The 19368-nt window shown below is 38.3% G+C and overlaps 2 protein-coding genes across 11 annotated transcripts in view; one reads left to right on the top strand and one right to left on the bottom strand.

Moving 5' to 3' along the window:
* The window catches only part of LOC114235717 (cyclin-Y-like protein 1), a 121168-nt gene that overhangs the window by 85607 nt on the left and 16193 nt on the right, over nucleotides 1-19368 (bottom strand). For 4 of the 10 annotated variants that reach the window (XM_057551725.1, XM_057551728.1, XM_057551726.1 and 1 more), the window contains one exon: nucleotides 4016-4077. The exons of the other annotated variants lie outside the window; for them this stretch is intronic. In XM_057551725.1, coding sequence (XP_057407708.1) covers nucleotides 4016-4077 — 62 coding nt within the window. The remainder of the gene's footprint in view (nucleotides 1-4015; nucleotides 4078-19368) is intronic. 10 annotated transcript variants of the gene reach the window in all.
* Nucleotides 11444-12205, top strand: LOC103017023 (ATP synthase F(0) complex subunit B1, mitochondrial-like). Its single transcript, XM_057551742.1, has one exon. The coding sequence runs from the start codon at nucleotides 11444-11446 to the stop codon at nucleotides 12203-12205; it is 762 nt and encodes a 253-aa protein (XP_057407725.1).

Genomic DNA, 19368 nt, shown 5'->3' with positions numbered 1-19368 from the left:
TCTATAGTAGTGTGTATATGTTACTCCCAAATTCCTGATTTGATGGGAGGAGTGACCAAGAATGGGTAGCCATCTTTAATCTGCCAAAGGATGGCCAACCAAATGGATAATCTCCATTATCCCAGTCGGGCTACCACTGGGATGAATCCACTGGGATGAATCACTGGCTACCACTGGGATGAATCACTGGCAATTTTTGTCCTTGTTCTGCCTGAGTTCTGTCTCCATGAGAGTGTGACTGTCTAGGCCAAGGGGACACGCAAGAGGGGAGTCGTAGTTCCCCAAAAGAAAATCATGTAGTCCTTACTACAAGAAAAGATGACGGGGCGCTATAGAGGTAAAAACAATGTCCGCTTCAGACACTGTTTGTTTTAAACCTATTTTTGTCCAGCGTGAGAATCTTCACACAAACCCATGCCCCTCCCTCCCTTTCACACCCAAACTTACTGTCTGTGTCTCTCCTTTTATTCAGATAACAAATGTTTACCTGCAGCAATGCTAGGCAGGCCTAGGCTAGGCTCTGTGCTGGGGATCAAAGAAGAATCAGCCCCGGAGCTTGCCCACCAGTTGTCCTCTCTTGAGTAGGGGGATAATTGAGGAACAACAGTAACATCTGAGATAAAAGAGGAGGTACCATAAGAGGCACAGATAAAGAGCTCTAGAAGTTTAGAGGAGAGGGAGGTAACTTCCGGTTGCGCCCTTAATCACATAGTGCCTCACATCTCTTGTATTGTTGTCTTGTCTGGTTATTAACGCCTACATTGTTGAACAACAGCAAACCAGTCACACTGAATAATTCACGGCGCTGCTCCTTCCTCTGCCTCCCGGTCAGGAGCTTCTCCGAGGCAGGGCTGGAGAACTCTGACAGGCACATTGCAGGGGCTAACATGCCGGCTCCAACATTAGAGAACATCAACAAGATGCTATCTGAATAAAGTCTACATATGCTCAGAAATATAGGCCTTTTATTAGCTTACTAATATTTCTTCAATGCACTGAACAGGAGATTAAAAGATTGCTTTTCTCCATGGCCACCTTTTTTTTTTCCCCCTAGTGGGCGGAAATATCTTTCTACTGGCACCTCCTGCTTCCAATGACTGACATCTCAGTTGGGTGTGTTCTTCCACCTCAGCTATGGAAAGATGTCAAATAAAGGTGATTGAATGTTATAGTGATGGCTCTACAAAGACCTTTTACACATAGTAATCTCAGATTTCTTCATGGAAAGTTCTTTTGTGTGTATCCCACTAGAGTATCGCCTTTTGGCATCAATTCCAAGTCTTTCTGAAAAACATACTATGTTTTCTTTTTTTGTTTCTTATTTTTAAATGGCAGATGGTTAGGAAATATCTTCTCACTCTTATATTTTCCTCAGTTTTTCTCCATTCAACAGCAATTACCCTCATGTATAATCTTTCTAAGTAGTTATTTTCTAGCTCCTGAAGAGAATAATCACAGTGAAGTCATTCATCTTATACTTCATGGTTTTTCTCAGCAGGAAACTTCTATTGAATATAATTTGTACCACAGTAACTAACATAGACACTTAAACATGCTTGGTAGTTAATTTGTTTTTAAGTGGACCAAGTTTTCAGATGAAACATTCAGCTGTTACACAAAGGGTGTTTTTCCTGGATTCTCTCCAAAAGTACCTTCAAAGAAAATTAGATATGTGACTACTGTACTTCAAATATTTTCCAGGGGAGAGGTGGAGTGAAAAAAATTGTTTCCTCTGGCTTAGATAACCTCACATTTACACTGTGCTAAGCACTTTACAAAACATGTAAATTGTTTGCTTTATGGAAAAGTAAAACCCCTTCTGGATTTATTTCTTGATGCTAGCAATATTGAAAAACAATTCAATTTACATTATACAGAAAAGTCTTTAGATAGATTTAACAATTAAACATATAAATCAAGTCATACCAAAGTAGCAGAAAACAGAAATGAACAGTTATGATATCTTTAGAGGAATTATAACTTATCCAAGCTTGGAAATGGTAAATGAAATATCAAAGGACAAAAACAAGAGATTTGATGATTTGTAACTTGTAATATTAAAGATGATTTTAACAAGCAGCATTATTTTACCAAAGGTCATTCATGATTAATTTAGAAGAAATTATCCTTGGCCTTTGGCATTCAGTGATGTCCACAAGTAATCCCAAAAGCCAGTGATATGGAGAACTATGTTATTTGGAGTCAAAATTGAATTATGCCAAGAGCGTGGTATGCCTGACAGAGTCCCTTACTTGAAAGTACCCTATCTGACCCCCAGCACCTGAATTGCAAGGTGACCTTGTCCTTCTCACTTGCTTATTGTGTGTGATACACTTCTCTCCAGAAGTCACACGTATTTGTACAAAGGAACCATTGCATTCACTGAAACGGTTTTTCTCAAATGTGGAGATTCAAAAAGGTTTCACCTAGGATACATTTCTGGAGAATGATATCATTGATGGAAAATTCCATAGAATGGAGAGAACAGAAAGATCAATGGAAAGTTGCTGAATTTCTAGAGATATTGCCTGAATCAGGACTCTCTCTAATTGGCTTTAGGAAAATTGCAACTTTGAATATGAATGACAGTATTCAAGTGAATCAATTAATGTTACTGTTAAAAAAAAAGAAAGGAAAACGAAGAAGAAAAAATAAAGACACACACACACACACACACACACACACACTAAGGACCCTTGTCCCAGTCATATAGAACAACAATCACAAGAAGTTAATGTGATTTCTGACAGGGAGCCCTCTTGAATCAAATGATCTCTCCAGGCAATATTAACAACACACCCAGCTGGACAATACCCAGAATTGCCCAGGCGGACAGTGTTGAAGGTTACACACCTCAGAAACGACAATAGCGGTTCCCAGCCACACCTGCATTCCTGCGTGCTGTCACGTCTCCTTCCTGTTTCTCTCTGAGCTGGTCACACTATCATTAACCCGTATCTGGACCATGTTAGGCCCTCAGCTGGTCTCTCCAGGCTCCAGCCCATTCCATGACCAATCCATCAAACACATTCCCAAGAGGTTGCTATCACAAATGCAAGTGTGACTTGTCCCTCCCAGCTTTAAAATGCTTCAGGGAATGGCCCATTGCCTTCAAGAGACTTCCCAATTCTTTCTTTTTTTTTTTTTTAATTGTGGTTTAAAAGTGGCAAATCATAGTTATTGTTTGCCTTGGATGTGTCAATAAGTTATTTGAAATTAGTCAGGAAGAGTTTTATGAATTTTCAAACGCAGCTTTTAATCACATGTCTGAACTCACAATTACCAGTTTTTTGGGAAAATTTCCAGGTTTTTTTTTATTACACCACACTTCGTGTGATATTCCTTTATAATAAAGTTTTATTAATTCAAAAAAAAATAACATAAAATTTTCCACTGGAGTGTTAATTAAGTATAAGCACATTGTTGTGCAACAGATCTCTTGAAGTTTTTCATCTTGTAGAACTGAAACCCTATACCCATTGAACAACTCCCCATTTCCCCTCCCCCCAGTCCTTGATAATCACTATTCTACTTTCTGTCTCTATGAGTTAGCAACTTTAGATACCTCATGTAAGTGGAATCATGCAGCATCTGTCCTCTTGTGACTGGCTTATTTCACTTAGCATAATGTCCTCAAGGTTCATCCATGCTGTAGCAGGTGACAGGACTTCCTTTTTACGACTGAATAATATTCCACTGCATGTATATATCACCACATTTTGTTCATCCATTCATCCATTGATGGGCATTTGGGTTGCTGCTATCTCTTGGCTATTGTGAATAATGCTGCTTTGAGCAAAAGTGTACAAATACCTCTTCGAGATCCTGCTTTCTATTCTTTTGGATAAATACCAAGAAGTGGGATTATTGGATCACATGATGATTCTATTTTTGAGAAACTTCCATACTGTCTTCCATAGTGGCTATACTAGTTCACATTCCCAGCAGTGCACAAGGGTTCTAATTTTTCCACATCTTCACTGATACTTATTGCATTATTCCCCCCACCCCTTACCTGTGGTTTCACTTTCTGTGGTTTCAGTTAGCTGTGGTCCAAAAATATTACATGGAAAAATTCTAGAAATAAACAATTCATAAGTTTTAGATTGCGGGCAATTCTGAGTAGCATGATGAAATCTCGAGCCATCACACTCCAACCCACACAGGACGTGCATCATCCCTTTGTCCAGCGACCACCCCTTCGTCACTTAGCAGCTGTCTTGGTTATCAGCTCATCTGTCATGATATCTCAGTGTCTGTGCTCAAGTAACCTTTATTTTACTTAATAATGGCCCCAAAGTGCAAGAGTAGTGATGCTGGCCGAGACTATTGTATTATTATTATTATTATTATTATTATTTTACAGTGGCCATCCCCTGGTGATTAGTGAAATTGAGCATCTTTTCATGTTTTTTGGTCATTTGTACATCTTTTTTGGAGAAATGTCAAGTCCTTTGTTTTTTAATCTGTTTTTTTGTTTGTTTGTTTTTCTGTTGTCAAGTTGCTGTTCCTAATTCTTTTTTTTTTTTTTTTTTTTTTTTTTTTAGGATTTTCTTATTTATTTATTTATTTATTTATTTTTGGCTGTGTTGGGTCTTCGGTTCGTGCGAGGGCTTTCTCCAGTTGCGGCAAGCGGGGGCCACTCCTCATCGCGGTGCGGGGACCGCTCTTCATCGCGGTGCGCGGGCCTTTCTCTATCGCGGCCCCTCCCGTCGCGGGGCACAGGCTCCAGACGCGCAGGCTCAGCAATTGTGGCTCACGGGCCCAGCTGCTCCGTGGCATGTGGGATCTTCCCAGACCAGGGCTCGAACCCGTGTCCCCTGCATTAGCAGGCAGATTCTCAACCACTGCGCCACCAGGGAAGCCCGCTGTTCCTAATTCTTAAGCATGGTCTACACCCTTCCTGATCTGATCTGGTCATAAGCCTCATTTCCGTCCTCTCCTTACCTCACACACTACTCATTGGCAAGCTCAGTTCCTAGAAGTTCTTTACTGGAGGAGCCGGGCTATTGATATCTCCACGTGTAGTTCCTGATGGCGTGCTCCCCTCCCTACCCCAAACACATTTTGACCGCTGGAGCAAAATCTACTTCTGTCAGAAAGAAAAATTACCTAGGGGGAATTACCTTTGAGAAGTCTTCTCTCACCATGTCGTGTAGCCCACCCACTATCCCTTCCAAATTTTTATTGGTGGATCTAATAAAACATTTCCACTACTAAACAGATAGTAAAAGCAGTGAATACTCTTCATAGCAAAGGCTTTTTGTTGATGTCTGTTGTATTTTCCCTTTGCACTTCCCATGGAGTGAGTAAACCTATCATACTTGATAAGGTCAGCAGTAATTATACACAGGAATTTTATCTGAGACATTCTGGAATATATCCAGAAATGGAAACCAATCTAGGTAACAGGTGAGCATACTTTTTTTTTTTTTTTTTTATAAATTTATTTATTTATTTATTTATTTTTGGCTGTGTTGGGTCTTCGTTTCTGTGCGAGGGCTTTCTCTAGTTGCTGAGAGCGGGGGCCACTCTTCATCGCGGTGCGCGTGCCTCTCACTGTCGCGGCCTCTCTTGTTGCGGAGCACAGGCTCCAGACGCGCAGGCTCAGTAGTTGTGGCTCACGGGCTTAACTGCTCCGCGGTATGTGGGATCTTCCCAGACCAGGGCTCGAACCCGTGTCCCCTGCATTGGCAGGCAGACTCTCAACCACTTCGCCACCAGGGAAGCCCGAGCATACTTTTTAAAATGTCATTGATACGGACCATTGTGACCGAATAATAGTCCACATAGCATTTCCAAAAAATGTCTCTGCAATGTAAATTCTGTCAAAGGATTTTTGAAATTCTTTCTTGCCACAAAGATAGATTTTGTTGTCATGGTCTATCATGGAATGTATAAGACCAGTTAGAAGGCTGCTTGAACTTTGGTGCCATGTTGAAACCCTAGGTGTTGCTCAGGCTGAAGTGGAGCTCAGAGGCCTCAGGCAAAGCCTGCTAGAAACCAGCCCACTTGTGTTGTCACCATCAGTCTACCCTGTGTTCAGGGCTGACCATGTGGGCTTGCGATTTTTTTATTATTTTCTGCCTCCCAGATGAGATGATAAGCTCCTTAAGGTCAGCGCCAATCTTACTTAATATTCAGGCTCTGGTGCCAAGCATGGAGACTGCCACGGAATCTATAATGTTAAATTTTTTCTGAAGGAAGGGAGGGGAGGAGGAAGAAAGATGGGTGGGCAGGTGAGCAAGCAGGAGCAAAGGGAAGCACACGGCCAGGCTTTGCCTCTGTGCCCTGTGCTGCCCAGTTGTCCTCGCCCAGGACTAGAGAACCCCGAAGACCTGGTCACCCGGGCTGTGCACTCAGGTCCCACCTGCACCCCTGTCTCAACTTCCCCAAGCTGAAGTGGCTTAGTCTTCACGAAGGTCACCCTCCACTTCCAGCTGCAGGGTTCAAAGTGGGAGTTTAGATCCAGGGACTGCAGACAGCAGTCCCGTGCCATCTGGCAAATATACTGATCAGGTCTCGGATTATTGAGAAAACTATCATTTAGGAAGCATCTACTCCATGCTAGCCAACATGCGAAGGCCTTCAGATTTGTTACCACATTTCACATATTTCAACCCCTTTTCAATCCTTTGGGGACTTTGTTATTATCCCCACTTTTCAAGTGAGGAAAATGAGACCCAACCAGGATTGTAATCAAGTTTCTTTAATGCTAAGGCTGTGCTCTGATTATTATATCATGACCCCCAAGGTCGGAGTCCTTTCAGATTTACGATAGACGCGGTCCATTGCTTTCATATTAGGTATTGGGGCCGTACACTTCATAGACTGAGTCTTTTAGGCCTTGCAGATATCTTAGAAAACACCGAGTCTAAATCTCCTTAATTTACAAATGAGGAAGCTGACAACTTGACGTGATTTATAAACCATACAGTGAGTAGAGTGATACCATCATTCTCTGTAAAGGTTTTTTTCTATTTGATTTTTAAGTGTTTTTTTCTGAATATGAAAGCAATACAGGGCTTCCCTGGTGGCGCAGTGGTTGAGAATCTGCCTGCCAATGCAGGGGACACGGGTTCGAGCCCTGGTCTGGGAAGATCCCACATGCCACGGAGCAACTGGGCCCGTGAGCCACAATTACTGAGCCTGCGCGTCTGGAGCCTGTGCTCCGCAACAAGAGAGGCCGCGATGGTGAGAGGCCCGCGCACCGCGATGAAGAGTGGTCCCCACTTGCCGCAACTAGAGAAAGCCCTCGCACAGAAACGAAGACTCAACACAGTCATAAATAAATAAATAAATAAATAAAAGAACGTGAATTTCCAAAAAAAAAAAAAAAAAAAGCAATACAAGCTCAGAAAAATTGAAAATTAATAAAATTAATTTAAAATAATCCATAATTCATATTCCAACAATCCTAACACATTAATAAACATGGTTTTAGACTAAGTTCATTTGTACCTCATTTTAGGCCTTAGAAAACAGATGTATTTATTTGGCGAATGGTTATATATTTGTACATGTATGCACACGTACATATAGGATTAGTTGATATTATATTCTTTATAAAATATGGTATTCTCACTGAATATTATGAATAGCTTCTGATTTTATTAAAATTCTTTATAAATATTCTTAAATGATGGAAAGGATTTTTACTATAATCATAAAAATAATATTTTTTCACTGGGGAGACATTTTAAAAAAATATATAATTCCAAAGTAAAACTACCTATTATCCTATCACCAAGAGATAACCACCATTAACACTTTGGGTTTTCTGGTTTTTGTTTTATTTGAGGGGAGACTGTCTTTTTGCTGTTTATGAATGTGTATATAATAGAGACAAATGGAACAGACATTTTCAACCCTTGATACATTTGTGGCAAATTACTTTCCAGAAAGTTTGTTCTTATTTAAATCAACAGAATCAGTGAATGAAAATGTTTATCTCACAGTATCCTCACCAACTTCAAATATTATCTTTTAAATTTTTTGGCTAATTTTATAGTGGGGGAAGATGGTTATGAATGTGAATTTTAAAAATATTGATGGTTGTGAAAAAATTGCTTATAATTGTCTCATTTTATGAAGAAAAAAGATTAAGTACATAATATTAAGAGCTCTATACAACTAAACTCTAGTTTATATCATACTTAGACTATTTTAAACCAAGATAACAGTGGCTTAAAAACTGTTTTGCAAAACTGCATTATATTAAATGGAATTGAAAGAACAAGAAAGTACCTGGTAAGGCAGGTCAAACAGCCTCAAATAAGACTTCCGTGGGAAAGACGAAGGCAGCATCTCTCTGTAATCTGTTTGTTAATTCGTCTCTTTCCTATCTACCCTATTTCAAAAGGGAAGACAACTAATACACTGATACATGCAGCACAATGCAGACAGTCAGATCCTACCTGCAATCAGAATTTTTTAAATGTTCAACTTGGGTATATTTTAAAGCCACTGTTGATTTGGAGGGCTGTACATCAGAGTCACAATTCACAGAACGCTAGAGTCAGAAACCTAAACACTTTCAGAAAAAGTTTAATTTCTAGTCCAGTTACTACTTTCCTAAGGCTCCCCAATGCTGCTGTACGTGCCCCTCCTGTCTCTTTGCACCTGAATTTTTAAAAACAAACATTTATGCCTATTAAATGTTCAGTATAAATTACACACCACTGGTGACCTTAATATTGTGACTGAGCCATTGGTGGAAGGGGAGGGGCAGTCACGTTTTTGGAACGTGCAGTGTTTGGTGTCGGCATTCAGAGTTCACAGCCCTGGGAAGGTTCTCTGCCATACCTGAGGGGAGGCACGGCCAGTGTGTGCTATCAGTGTGTAAGGCTACCCCTGGCATCTCTAGATAACTATGTGAGATAAGCCTGGGAGAAGGAGCAAGAGTGAAGTGGAAATGTTTGGATTGTATTTCGTAAACATCAAGCCACATGTAAACAAATGCAAAATGTTGGAATCTATTACAGCCTGTGAATGCAATACAATGCTGTCATCAGTGTTACCATCTGAAAAAACGAAATCCCTTCATACTGAAGGTATTGTCTGGAGTGTGACTGTTATTCATCAGGGATTAATGCTACCATTGTTCTGGGGCCCTTGGGTTAAAAATGCATGATAACCATGATAATGGAAGCACAGAATTCAAACTCTTTCTCCCAACATTCAAGGCCTGACACATAACGTTGACCTAACCAACATTTTAAGCATATCTCTCTCCTTTGCTAAGCTTTGTTCCAGGAAAACTAGTTACTCAACATTCTCTCCCCACCTCCATGCTTTGTTAGTGCCAGTCGCTCGATCTAGAATGCCCCTCTTACCAACGCTATCTGGCAGTTCTGTCTGTCAATCAAGAATCATCTTCTCAAACGTCACCTCCACGATATTTCCCTTGTCGACCTTTTTCTCTACTCCGAGGAAGGTTCTTTGAAGGTAGAAGAAGCTACATCTTACACAATCTGAATGACGGAGACCTTTAACTGGTTCCCTTCCTTCCTGAGTGTAAACTTGTTGCAGGAAAGTGGCTACCCAACCAGGGACTACAGTGGTCAGTATTGTACAGCCAGGGGTGCCTGAATGACTTGTTCTTACTGGTTGAATGTAAATGGAAGTGACAGGTGTCACTTCTGGGCTGGGAGTTTTACGTGTGCCTGCATGAAAAGATGCTTAACGTCGCTAACTATTAGAGAAATGCAAATCAAAGCTACAGTGAGGTACCACCTCACACCAATCAGAATGGCCATCATTAAAAAGTCTACAGATGACAAATGCTGGAGAGGGTGTGGAGAAAAGCGAATCTCCCTACACTGTTGGTGGGAATGTAAGTTGGTGCAACCACTATGGAAAACAGTATGGAGGTTCCTCAGAAAACTAAAAATAGAGCTATAATTCAAAAAGATGCATGCACCCTAATGTTCAGAGCAGCACTATTCACAATAGTCAAGACAAAGAAACAACCTAAATATCCATCGACAGATGAATGGATAAAGAAGATGTGGAGTGTATGTGTGTGTGTGTGTGTGTGTGTGTGTGTGTGTATATATATATATATATATATATATATATATATATATATATACACACACACACATACATACAATGGAATAGCCATAAAAAAGAACAAAATAATGCCATTGGCAGCAACATGCATGCAACTAGAGATTATCATACTAAGTGAAGTAAGTCAGAAAGAGAAAGACAAATACTATATGATATCACTTATATGTGGAATCTAAAATACGACACAAATGAACCTATCTATGAAACAGAAACAGAATCACGGACACAGAGAAGAGACTGCTGGTTGCCAAGGGGGAGGGGGTTGGGGGAGGGATAGAGTGGGAGGTTGGGGTTAACAGGTGTAAGCTTTTACATATATAGAATGGATAAACAGCAAGGTCCTACTGTATAGCACAGAGAACTGTATTCAATATCTTATGATAAACCATAATGGAAAATAATTTTTAGAAAATAATTTAAAAAAAAAAGAAAAAAGAAGTGTGCCTGCCTTCTTCACTCTTCCTCCTCTTAGGCAGCTTGAAGCCAAAGATTTTGGTACTGCAGAGCATAGCAGGGACTCAAGATAGGTGGGACCCAAATCCCTGGATCATCAGGTGGAAGAAAGTTGCCTGCTGACATAAAACAGAATCACTGAGTTATTAAGTGAGGGTAAAATTAACTTCCATGGGATTAAGCCACTGAAATCCAATGTTTTCTTTCTTACAGAGCTGGAGCCATTTCACTGACTAGTACAACTTGGTATATTCATTTAGTGCTTGGCTCATTCCATTTCATATAGCAGGTGCTCAAAAAGTGTTTGTTAAACTGAAAGAAATGTAAATTAGGTTATACTGCTAGAACATAGTTAGAGATATCTGTTGACACCAAAATGCTCTTCCAACCCTATTTTCTTAAAAAAATATCCCCTCACCCCAAGTCCCTTGTTTTACATAAGTACCTATACTTTGAGATCAGTTGTCACTTATTCTCAGGAAGAGAAAATAAGATGTTTTGAGAACTGACAGTCATTCTCATTGGAGATAGGTGCCAAGTTTTCTTCTGGTTGTATGAACCAGATGGCATAACTGTGAAAAATAATGGCAAGATGAAAGATATCCTCTCTGATTGTCAGATACTTGGGTCAGATTTTCAAATAAGACATAATTAGTGGATAGGGGCCCTTGGCCAGTAGCACTTTTATTCACATTCCAATTCGACTTTCATTGTAAAATGATGATGTTATTATTGCTGGTATAATTTTTTAAGGCTGAGCGAAGTTATACAAAAGGGAGATCTCTATTAGCTTCAAGTCCAAAATGTCATCAAAACGAGATTGGGACCATCTTGTTTCTGCCCCGACAGAGTCTCCTGTCACGGTCACTGGGGCGTGAAGACCCAGTGTGGACTGTTGTGTGGCCGCTACCTGACAATGCTGTCCCGGGTGGTACTTTCTGCCGCCACCGCAGCAGCCCCCTCTCTGAAGAACGCGGCCCTCCTTGGTCCAGGGGTATTGCAGGCAACAAGGATCTTTCACACAAGTCTTGCCCCTGTACCACCTCTTCCTGAATATGGAGGAAAAGTTCGTTTGGAACTGACCCCTGAGGAATTTTTCCAGTTCCTTTATCCTAAAACTGGTGTAACAGGACCCTACGTGCTCGGAACTGGGCTTATCTCATATTTACTCTCCAAAGAAATATATGTGATAACTGCAGAGACCTTCTCTGCCACATCAACAATAGGGGTTCTTGTCTATGTAATTAAAAAATATGGTGCCTCTATTGGGGAATTTGCTGATAAACTCAATGAGCAAAAAACTGCCCAACTGGAAGAAGTGATACAGGCTTCCACCAAACAAATTCAGGATGCAGTTGATCTGGAGAAGCCACAGGAGGCACTGGTTCAAAAGCGCCATTACCTTTTTGATGTCCAGAGGAATAACATTGCCATGGCCTTGGAGGTTACTTACTGGGAACGGCTGCATAGTGTATACAAGGAGGTAAAGAATCACCTGGACTATCACATCTCTGTGCAGAATATGATGCACCAAAAGGAACAAGGGCACATGATAAACTGTGTGGAGAAGAATGTGGTACAGAGCATCTCTGCACAGCAGGAGAAGGAGACAATTGCCAAGTCCACTGCAGACCTAAAGCTGCTAGCAAAGAAGGCTCAAGCACAGCCAGTTCTGTAAATGCATCTGTCCCAATTGAGACAGCTAGCAACAGTTGACTGACTAAATGGAAATTAGTCTATGTGACAGTCTTTCTGTATTTCTCTCTACTGAAGTTAGTTTCCCTTTCCTAAAAATGAAGTTTGAGTTTCATATAATGAGAGAATTAAAACAATCTATTGGCCAGTAAGATGTTTCTCTCATCCTTCTTGCTCTGCATTTTGAGTTGTTCCATGATCACTTTTGAATAAGCAGTTTGCTTTGAATAAAATTTGGTACCTGACTAAAAATTATCAAGTTATAGTTTAAGTTTGAATTAATTCAACCATCTTGCAATAAAGTGACAGTTGAAACAAAAACAAAACAAAACAAAAAAACCAAGATTGGGTTGTCAGCCTTCCAAATCAAACTTCAGGCTAATCCCGTGTGACTGAATTATTGCATTAGAAAATCAGCGTGTAAAGCTTGATTGAGGAAGAGGAAGGTGATAAGGTAATCAGAAATTTGGCATACAGCTATATAGCTTTTCTTGGAGTTACTCTAATCTCTTCTCAGTGTGCCTCTTTTTTGTTTTTGGCTGTATGGCTTGCGGGATCTTAGTTCCCCGACCAGGCATGGAACCTGCGCCCCCTGCAGTGGAAGCGTGGAGTCTTAACCACTGAACTGCCAGCAAAGTCCCCACAGTGTGCTTCTTCTTTTTTTTTTTTTTAAACTTCTTCACCCATTTTATTTCTCATCTATCTCAATAAACAAGCATCCACATGGAGCCCTATTCCTGCCTCTGTTCAAATACATTTTCTTATGATCTATCTGTATTCCTAGACCATTTAATTTGCCTGGCCAGCCTACTGTACCATCAGATTGTTTTCCATAAAAACATTAATGAACATATATACACTTATTTTTGATAATTTTTTCCCAATTTTTTTTTTTTTTCCTAAAACAAAAAGCTGAATCCACACTTTCTGATAGCAAGTGGACTAATTATGATTCACACCCACTTTTGGGGGCCCATTAGTGGTTCATAAAAATCAATTTACTGAGTCACAACCAGCATTTCCAAAAATGAAATAAAATAGAATAGGAAAAACTATTAGAGGGTGTTATACATGGTAGTGAGTAAATATTGATTCATGAAAATTCTATTTAAGTTACTTATATACTGGCATGTACTAGGAGGCAAAATAAAATATTTCTCAACGTGAGCTGTAGTAAAAAATATCTGAAACCCATTGCTTTAGCAGATATTTTTCTGGTTATTATTGTCTTAATAATTTAGCTGCCTATTATTGTGGTTTCTTAGGGAAGAGGGAAAAGGGGAAAGATCAAGATTTTAATAATTAGTATTGTTCCTTAAGGTAAAATGAAGAAGTAGAGATAATTCCTCAATGAAGAAATAGAATAAAAACTTTAGTAATTCTTTTTACAGTGAAAAACTTTGAAGCCTAGTTCCTACAACATCCATAAAATTCATAAGGAAATGATCACATTGTCCTAAAATTACACTAATACATTAATTTGCTTAATTATTAGCTTTAAAGGCAAACTCACTTTTTAAAAACAGCTTTCTTGAGATATAATTCACATACTATAAAATTTACCCAATTAAAGTGTACAACTCAGTAGTTTTTAGTATGTTCAAAGAATTGCGCAATCATTACTACAACCTAACTTTAGAATATTTTCATCATCACCCAAAGAAAGCCCATACCCATTAGCAATAACTCCCAATTCCCCACCCTCCCCAGCTCTAAGAAGCCACTATTCTATTTTCTGTCTCTATAGATTTGCCTGTTCTGGTCCTTTCATATACAGCTGACTCTTGAACAACATGGGCGTTGGGGACACCTACGTTCCTTGCAGTAGAAAATCCATGTATAACTTTGCAGCCAGCCCTCCCTATATCCAAGTTTCCGCAACCTTGGATTCAATCAATTGCAAATTGTGTATTACTGTAGTACGAATTTATTGAAAAAAATCCATGTATAAGTGGACCCACACAGTTTAAACCCCTGTTGTTCAAGGGTCAACTGTAAATAGTATCATACAATACATGCAGTCACATATACATACATTCTTACTGTCTTTTGGGGCTGGCTTCTTTCACTAAGCATGTTTTCAAGGCTCATCCATGTTGTAACATGTATCAGTATTTCATTCTTTTTTTATGGTCGAATAATATTCCATTGTACAGATATACCACATTTTCTTTATCTATTCACCAGTTGATGGACATCTGAGTTGTTTCCACCTTTTGGCTATTATTGATAATGCTATTATAAATATTTGTGTACAAGTTTTGTGTAGATATATGTTTTCATTTCTCTTGGGTATATACCTAGGAGTGGAATGATGAGTCATATAGTAACTCTATATTTAATATTTTGAGGAACGACCAAACTGTCTTCCAAAGTGGCTGCACCATTTTACATTCCTACAGCAACTTATGAGGATTCCAGTTTCTCCACATCTCTCCAACTCTTGTTATTGTATTTTTGTTATAGCTATCCTAGTGGATATGAAATGGCATCATATTATGGTTTTGATTTGCAATTCCCTAATGATCAATTATACTGAGCATAGTTTCTTGTGCTTATTGGCCATTTGTATATCTTTGGACAAATATCTATTTAAATCCTTTGCACATTTTTAAATTGGGTTATCTTTTTCATTGTTAAATTGTAAGTGCTCTTGATATATTTTGAATACAATTTTCTTATCACAAATGATTTGCAAATATTTTCTCCTATGGATTGTCTTTTTACTTCTTGGTGGTGTCATTTGAAGCACAAACCTTTTTAATTCTGAAAAAGTCCAAAATCTTTTTTTTCTTTTGTTACTTGTGCTTTTGATGCTGTATCTAAAAAGGCATTGCCTAACCCAAGTTTACAAAGATTTATTCCCATGTTTTCTTCTAACATTTTTATAGCTTTAGCTCTTACATTTTGGTCTATGATCTATTTTGAGCTAATCTTTGTGTATGCTGTAAGATAAAGATCCAACTTCATTCTTTTGCATGTGGATATCCAGTTGTTCTGGCACCATTTGTTGAAAAGACTATTAATTCGCCCATCCAATTATCTTGGCACCCTTGTCAACAGTCTGTTTACCATAAATATAAGTGTTCATTTCTGGAATTTCAATTCCATTCCATTGGTATATATCTCTCTCTTTGTGTCAGTACCACAAAGTCTTGATTACTCTAGCTTTGTAGTAAGTTTTGATATTGAGGATTGTGAGTCCTCCAACTTTGTTCTTTTTCAAGATTGTTTCAGCTATTACAGGTGTCTTCCATTTCCTTTTGAATTTTAGAATCAACTTGCCAATTTCTCCAAAAAGTCCAGCTTGGCTTTTTGATAGGTATTGCATTGAATCTGTACATCAGTTTGAGAAGTACTGCCATTTTAATAATACTGTCTTGTGAGCCACCATCATGGGATGTCTTTCCATTTATTTAAGTTTTAAATTTCTTTTTTTTGGTTGCTCTTTGTGGCTCATGGAATTTTAGTTCCCCAGGCCCTCGGCAGTGAGAGCACCGAGTGGAGTCCTAACCACTGAACCACCAGGGAATTCCCTAAGTTTTAAATTTCTTCCTAATACTATTTTGTAGCTTTGTACAAAATACTATTTTGTAGTTTTCAGTGTACAAATTTTACACTTTTGTTAAATTTATCCAGAAGTATTTTATTCTTTTTGATGCTATTGTAAATACAATAGTTTTCTTAATTTCATTTTGGATTGTTCATTGATAGTGTATAGAAATACATTTGTCTTTTGTATAATGTCTTTGTATCCTGCGATCTTGCTGAATTTGTTTATTAGTTCTAATAGTGTGTGTGTGATTCTTTAGAATTTTCTATATACAAGATCATGTCATCTGCAAATAGAGATAGTTTTGTTTTCCTTTTCAATCTGAATGCCTTTTCTTTTTCTTGTCTTGACTGGAACCTCCAGTACAATATAGAACAGAAGTGGTGAGAGCAGACATCCTTGTTTTGCTCTAATGGAGAAAGCATTGTCTCTGACCATTAAGTATGGTGTTACCTGTGGATTTTTCTTAAATGCTCTGTATTAGGTGAAGAGCTTCCCTTCTATTCTAGTTTGTTGGTTCTTTTTTTTTTTTTTTTGAAATCACAGAAAGGTGTTGAATTTTGTCAAATGCTTTTTCTGTGTGTATTGAGAGGATCATATTTTTTTCCTTTATTCTATTAATATGGTGTATTAAGTTGATTTATTTTTGGATGTTAAACCAACTTTGCATTCTTGGTATAAATCCCACTTGGTCATAGTGTGTAATTCTTCTTATGCATTTCTGGAATTGTTTATCTTTTATTTCATTGAGAATTTTTGCATCTGTATTTATGAGGGGTATTAATCTGTGGTTTTCTCTTCTTAAGATGTCTGGTTTTGGTATCAAGGTAATTCTGGCCTCATAGAATGAAGAGGAAGTATTCCCTCCTATTCCACTTTTTTAAAGAGTTTGTGAATGGTTGGTATTAATTCTTCTTTAAATTATCAGTGAAGTAATCTGGGCCTGGGATTTTCTTTGTGGGAAATTTTAAAATTACTAATTCAAAGTCTTTACTTGTTATAGGTTTATTCAGGTTTTCTATTTCTTCTTAAGTCAGTTTAGGTAGTTTGTGTCTTCTTAGGAATTCATCTAAGTTATCTAGTTTGTTGGCTATTCATAGTATTCCCTTATAATCCTTTTTATTTCTATAAGGTTGGTGGTGATACCCCATTCTTCATTTGCATCTTCTCTTTTTTTTTTCGTGGTCAGTCTAACTAAAAGTTTGTCAATTGATCTTTTTTTTTTTTTTTATAAATCAATTGGCCTGAAATTGTGACTTGAATCCCAAGTTTAACAAATAACATTTTTCTTATCTCTGGTATGTGTTCATTGTTGAATTTTATTTTTTTTAATTTTATTTTATTTAATATTTATTTTTTATTTTTAATTTTTAATTTTTTTAATGCTATTCTTGTCTGCTTACATTCTTTTTATTTATGTATGTATGTATGGCTGTGTTGGGTCCTCGTTTCTGTGCGAGGGCTTTCTCTAGTTGCAGCAAGTGGGGGCCACTCTTCATCGCGGTGCGCGGGCCTCTCACCATCGCGGCCTCTCGTTGCCCAGCACAGGCTCCAGACGCGCAGGCTCAGCAATTGTGGCTCACAGGCCGAGTTGCTCTGCGGCATGTGGGATCTTCCCAGACCAGGGCTAGAACCCGCGTCCCCTGCATTGGCAGGCAGACTCTCAACCACTGCGCCACCAGGGAAGCCCCCGTCAATTGATCTTTTGATCAATTTGATCTTTCTGAAGAGCAATTTTTGGTTTCATTGATTTTCTGTGTTTTTCTATTCTCTATTTCATTTATTCTATGTTTACTATTTGTTTTTCATATAGTTCATATCTTTGTTTATTTCTCTATTCAATTATTGCCTGCTTTTGTGTTAGATATTTTCTAGTGTACCAGTTTTATTCCCCTGTCATTTCTTTTACTATATATTTTTCAGTTATTTTATCAGTGATTGTCCTTGGGATTATAATTAACATCTTAACTGGAAACAATCTAGTTTGGATTAATACTAGCTTAATTTCAATAGTATACAGAAACTTTGTTCCAATATAGCTTTGTTCGCTCCATCTTCTTTTGTATTATTATTGTCATATAAATGACATTTTTATAAGCTCATGAACATACAATTTTATAACTGTTGCTTTATGCAGCTGTCATTTAAATAAGATAGGAAAAGTTACACACACACACACAACTCCCATTTATACTGTTATTTATATTCACCTATGTATTTACTCGTGTTTTTCATCCCTCTCACTTTTTTTTTTTTTTGTGAGTAGATGCATTCCTGAGAAAATAGGGGAAGCCCAGAAGTGAGAACCAGTAAGAAAAACCAAATGTTCCTCCCTATACCATGCTATTGATCTAGAAGGCAGAAGTAGAAAGTCCTTGGTAGAGCTTCCCTAAATGTGTGGTATGTCTGGCCTTTTCCTCCATATTCTTGGTACTCAGTATGGTCAAGGGTGAGATCTTTATCTTTTTATGTGGATTCAATTACTGTCTAGTGCCTTTTCATGTAGTCTGAAGGACTCCCTTTATTATTTCTTGTAGGGCAGATCTACTAGTGATAAATTCTCTCAGGTTTTGTTTAAATTTATTTGAATGTCTTCTCCATTTTGAAAGGATATTTTGCTGGATGTGCAATTCTGTTTTGTTTCAGCACTTGAAATATGTCATCCCACTGACTGCTGGACTCCATAATTTCAGATGAGAAGTCAGCCATTAATCTCACCAAGGATCTCTTGCACATGATGTGTCATTTTCTCTTGCTACTTTCAAGATTCTCTCTTCATCTTTGGCTTCAGACAGTTTGACTATGTGTATTTCAGTGTGGATCTCTTTGAGTTGATCCCACTGGAGTTTGCTGAGTTTCTAGGATGTGCAGATTGATCTTTTCCATCAAGTTTGGGAAATTTTTGGCCATTATTTCTCCAAATATTCTTTCTGCCTCTATTCTCTCTTTTCTCCTAATGGGACTCCCATTATGCATGTGCTGGTTAATTTTCATTTCCTTATTCAGATTTTTAAATGCAGGCATAAGTACTCCTATAGGTATACTCCTGTAGGTGAAACTGCTATGTTATGGTAGTGACATTAAGAACTTTGATAGATATCACTAATTGCCTTCTCAAAAGTTTATAACAAGGCACTGTATATCAGCAATGTATGAGCAACCCCATTTCTCTTAGGGACATTTTATTGATTATATTGGAGGTTTTTAAAAATTATTGGATGAGGTGCTTATTTTCAGTTGGGCTGTAGTTCCTTAGCTGTAACTTACTGCCTCTCAGAATCTTTTATCAATGGTGCTGTTATTTCTAGTTCCTTCTAGAATCATCCTCAGAAAACATTCATGAAGAAGAAGAAATGATGGGCATATTTCCCAATGCTTTTTTGTTCTGTCTAGTTTTATTTCTCACTAAAGAGAAGTCTATTTGTTCTAAATTACATCTGTCTCAAATGCTAGGCAGAGCTGTGGCCTTTCTCTGAGCCCTCAAGGCCACGAGGAGGCTTATATTATATACACAGTTTTGTTAACTGCTTTTTTCCCACTCAACCACCTCATGTGAATATTTTCCAGTGAATTCTACAATTTATAATGGCTAC

This window comes from Balaenoptera acutorostrata, chromosome 8 (assembly GCF_949987535.1).
Source record: "Balaenoptera acutorostrata chromosome 8, mBalAcu1.1, whole genome shotgun sequence".
Taxonomy (NCBI): Eukaryota; Metazoa; Chordata; class Mammalia; order Artiodactyla; family Balaenopteridae; genus Balaenoptera; species Balaenoptera acutorostrata.
Note: the sequence above shows the minus strand (reverse complement) of the source record. Positions and strands in the feature narration are given on the sequence as shown.